Source organism: Zingiber officinale, chromosome 6A (genome assembly GCF_018446385.1).
Source record: "Zingiber officinale cultivar Zhangliang chromosome 6A, Zo_v1.1, whole genome shotgun sequence".
Classification (NCBI taxonomy): domain Eukaryota; kingdom Viridiplantae; phylum Streptophyta; class Magnoliopsida; order Zingiberales; family Zingiberaceae; genus Zingiber; species Zingiber officinale.
In genome coordinates this window covers 107,005,655-107,010,557 of record NC_055997.1, presented here as the reverse complement: position 1 = coordinate 107,010,557, position 4,903 = coordinate 107,005,655, and the positions used below count along the sequence as shown (strand labels likewise).

The 4,903-nt window shown below is 38.7% G+C and overlaps 1 protein-coding gene across 1 annotated transcript; it reads right to left on the bottom strand.

Moving 5' to 3' along the window:
• Positions 1–291: 291 nt before the first annotated feature.
• LOC121995125 (B3 domain-containing protein At1g05920) lies at positions 292–789 on the bottom strand. The gene has a single exon (XM_042548950.1). It carries the CDS (start codon positions 787–789, stop codon positions 292–294), a length of 498 nt encoding a protein of 165 aa, XP_042404884.1.
• Between the last annotated feature and the right edge of the window lie 4,114 nt (positions 790–4,903).

Sequence of the window (4,903 nt, the reverse complement as noted above, 5' to 3'; positions counted from 1 at the left end):
ATTATCTGCAAATGACTAATTAGGGGGAAAGCTTCCCTCATATGTAAGAGAAAGAGGGATACTATAGCAACTAAGTGCAGATACAATCCCGTCCCCAAACTTTTGTTCAGCTTACCCATTCTTATTGTTACTTCAAACCCTACTTCACTAGTATACATCAGAATTACCAACAGGTAATAATTGTTACTAACGATTTAGATCCTAAAAACAGTGTGTATAATAAAGAACAGAACAGACCAGAACAGAGAACATAACATAACAAAGGAGTATTGTAGCAGGTGGCCCAGCAATTCACGGCCTCCCGATGGCGAAGCAAAGTTCGCCGCCGCTGCGGAAGGCCCAAAAGTCAATCTTGTCACCCTTCTTCAGCGCACTCCATGATCGGAACAACTTGAGCTCGCTGCCCTTGATCACGGTGCCACCACTTCCGTCCCATCGAGTCAGCCACAGGTAGGACACGAATCCGCACCGTGCGTACACCCGCACTCGCAGCCCTCCGTGCTCCCGACCCGCAGCCTTCGGCATGTCGCCGACGAGGTTGGCCATGGCGCGCTCCTCCAGGGAGAGGAGGCCGACGAGATTGGCCTTGACGAATTCGGTGGGAAGGTAGAGGCGGTTCTGTTGCGTGACGAGGTCGGAGTTCTCCACCCTCTTCGAGGCAACGAACCACACGCCAATGGCTTCGTCGTCGTTCCCGGTGAACTGCCGCCTCGCCAAGGTGTCCACCCACTTCGGTTTAGCGGGGGTGGCCTCACTGTCGTCGTTGGAAGACTTCCGTTTCGCCTCCATGGCGACGTCGAGCACCTTTTGGGTTTGTCCCTGTGCTATGATGGTATTTATAGCTTTGTGAATTTGTTTTTGCTGTTGAATTTGAATATTTTAATGCGGTGAACTTTGTTTTTTCTTTTCTTTGACAAGTTCTGCTATTTGATTCTGATTCTGATTATCTTATCAGTACGATGTTTCGTTTCATTTTCTATAAATAAATAATTTATCTAATTCATAAATTAAATTTTCATAATCGATTCAAGAATAATTTTATTATTATCTTTTGAATATTTTACATTTTTATTTGGTTGATATACTTTCATCTTCTTCAACTCAAATAAATAAATTAGATTTACTTTTTAAAATTTATTGCTTTAAACTAGAAAAATTTAGATAATCCATAATTTTAAAACTTTATTTTTTAGAGATAGAAAATAATTCTTTTTCATTTTTGAATATTTGTTTTTTTTAGTTCTTTACATATATGGGTTAAAGAACACAGATGCAGAAGATAGGGTTCGGACAGGACTTAAGCAAGTTTTGATTCCGTGAGAATAATCCCAGCATTAAAAAAAAAGTAATCGAGGAGGAACAAAGAGCCAGCAGTCCACGGCCTCCCAAAATCGCCTTTTGCCGAAGCAACGTTGACAGCCAGTAGTCTGGGACCCTGGGGGTGTGGAAGATTAAAAAAACAAAACATCGCATCTAATCTGCTAGGCACTCTCCACGTACGCTTTCTTTGACCGCATCCACGCTATTTGTTTGGCCATTGGCTGTTGCAACAGGCGGATAAAGAATCAAAAAAAGACAGAATCAAGGGTAAAGTAGGGATGCTAATTTTTAAATATAGGCCTTGAGGTGCAACATTTGAAAAGAGGATGAAAAATTATGACTTACGAGTAATTCACAAAAAAAGATTGTTTGACGAAGAGATTGATGATTTACGAGAGATAATTAGGAGGATTAAAATAGTGAAAGGTGAGATAAATAGATTGTGCGTTATGCAAGTGTTGAAAGTTGTTGGCTAGCATAAGTAAATTTTAATATTTTAAGTTGAAAAAGATTTAACAATATATGATCTCAATTTCATGATCAATTAAATCGATAATCAATTAGAAAATTTTTCATATCTTAAACCGTATTGTACCCTTTTTCATGTCCACAAATATGTGTTCCTTAATCCGTGAGGTAACTCAAGCTTGTCACAGATTGATCCGTGCAGGTCACGAGCTTAGGCAGGTTTGCCAACGACGGATTTAGATTAATAAAATTTCAATCCAATCTGTTTAATTAATTTGACGGAATGGACCAATCTGATGAATCCAATCTAAATTGACAACTATAGGGCTTACGATGAAAATCCAAAACGGAGTAGGATTGAGGTACTCTAGGTGCATTTTTGAACATTCGGAAACTTTAGCTGCGACCTTCGAGAAGTTGCCGAACTAGAAAAGAGATGGGTGGAGAGAGGAAAAGGAAATACTAATGGTTGTCAACAGCAGATTTTTCCTTTTTGGAATTATTCTTTGCTCAATTGGTCCGTCAACATCACTTAAACCCTCTGAAGAAGAACAAGAAACATAATGCCAATTTAGCAACATAATTTGATCTCTTTTTTTGTTTTCCTTCATATATATTTCGACTTTATGATATCAGAACATTGTACCGAATAAAAAACTAGACGTATGAAACTTTTTTTCTTCTTCTTATCTTTTGGTTCGGGCATTAAAAGAAAAGACGATAAAGGTTTTTTGGGTGGTTTTTTTTCCTTCTATTTTGTCGCTTCTGAACCTTCACTCAAAGGGGACGGGGACCAGCTTATTCATATAATAATTCCGAACGCTTTACAGAGAATCCGAACACTAAATTCCAGACTTCTGATACCCGTCCTGAACTATGCTTTCCTGTAGTTGATTGTCCCAGCAGAGCTATCTTCTTAATTTAAGACTCCCGAGATACGAGAAATGAGAGACAAAAGAAGCTAGACTTTAACCTAACGTTTTGAAATTTATTTGATCGGGTCATGCAAATTAACTAATTAGGCTAAGTGGCTTGGCAAGTTGGTTGATCAGGAACCAATCGGTGTGATCAGGCTGGCTGATCTGATCAATATTCTACGCAATCTGAGGCAGGCTCAACTGATCTTACTCAGTGGATGCGACTATCTCACTCAAATTGATTTTAAAAGAGACAAATATTTTCTATTCATGAATCGACACAAGAAAATATTTTTTACAAAATAACGTAAGAAAACAGCATAAAATATTTATTTGGTAAAAAAACATTTTTTATTGGTATCATTAAAGAAGTATCTTTTTTTATTTTTTATCAAAAAAAGATCACATCCCATCTTTGAGCATTTTATTTTTTAAAGATTATTCTATGTAATTATAGCAGTTATAAATTCATATTTACTATAATTATATAATGATAATAATTATAATCTCGTAATTATTATGAAATAATATTGATTAATACTGATTAGAAATAAACTATCTATATTATACTAACTATGATTCATAACGGCTAATATGATATTAATGTGTTAACCAATATTGATTGATCTTGTTCGAAAACAGAGATGATGGTGAATTGAGGATGTGACTTCAAAGTTGACACGGTGAAGACTCCACGTGACCCCACAAGACAAAAGCGTTAGTGCCGGGCTGGGAAGGAGTTCCTAGCGTTAGCCCCCCGATGCTCAAGTCAATCTCCGACGAGCAGAAAAGATGAAGAATTGTAGCAGGAGTGTGTAGAAAATGAAATTGCACATACCTCCGTTTGTAGATGGGAACCTCCTTTTATAGTGTCATTATAGAGTCCGTGCATACATCTCAAAGCATAGACATATTTTCCTAGGTGTCATACGAAAAGACAAGACAAAAAAGTATCTCTGATATCATTCCTTAAACAACCATGCAATCCTATGATGTGAGTCAGGAAGCTTCTAAAGTACTACAATTTGCCTGCTCGACATGCCTTGTTGTCAGCGGCACAAAATCCAAAAAGATATGATGAGATATTTGGTGGGACTATGCGTGGTCGACCGGAGTTCGCTTGACTGGGCTACCCCCGCTCGGTAGTGTCCTTCAGGCTTGTCAGCTCGTCCCTTTCCTTGCTTCCTGACCATCATCGATTATCCCCGTCTGATTGAAAATAGAGCCCGGTCGATGAAATAGACTGATGTTTAGCTTTCTGTGGTCGGATGGTCATTTTACTCGGGTGGAGGATACTTGGCTTGCATGTCTCCTAAACTTGTGGTATTCTCTCGGCCTTACTCGATTTGCTCAGCTATGCTCGGTCCGCTCAACCGCCTTGGATACCTCACTCATCTTTGTCTTCCACATCAACCGGTCTTCCTTACTTTAACCCCTCTTTAACAGGATCCCTCGTCTCTTATCATGATTATTACTCGTAAATTTTTGGCAAAAACAAAACATGTCAAGAGGATGATCTTCTTGAACATGTGTTTGAGTAATTTGAATCAACAGGATAAGGAATTACTACTTGGACTAAGTATAACATAGTTAGTTTAGTAGAGACTGACACATAGAACATGTCTCGAACCAAGTGATATAAGATGATTAAAAGGAATTGATACACTAATGACTGTAGCTGCTGAAGGGTTCAAAATTTATTTTAGGATCAACTATAATTTTTTGATCAATTGAGTGTGATGATGTACTATTAAGTGTCACTCATGATCTATTCATAATTAATAGTTAATTATGAATGATGAATGACCAATATAACCGAGAACCTATTTAGTCACACGTACTACGAGTATATCTGAAAGATGTAAAATAAGTTTGAGAATAAAATTCTCAGATTAAAAGAGATTAATTGGTAAGACTAGACGAAGGACAAATATGAAAAACATTTATCGGGCTGGAAACATTGGTGGGTTACGCCTCTTGTTGGCAAGTAGAACCGTCAGACGGGCCAACCCGTGGCAGGGCGGGTCCACCCGTGGCAAGCCAGCTATCTGGTGAGACAGGGGCAGGGTGGCCCTACCCGTCATCTTGGTGGATTGGGAAATCTCCAACCCAACCCAACCCAATCCAATCCAATCCAAGGCGGGTTATGGATTAGGCGGGCCAACCCACGGACCCATCAAATTTTAAAAAAAAAAAAA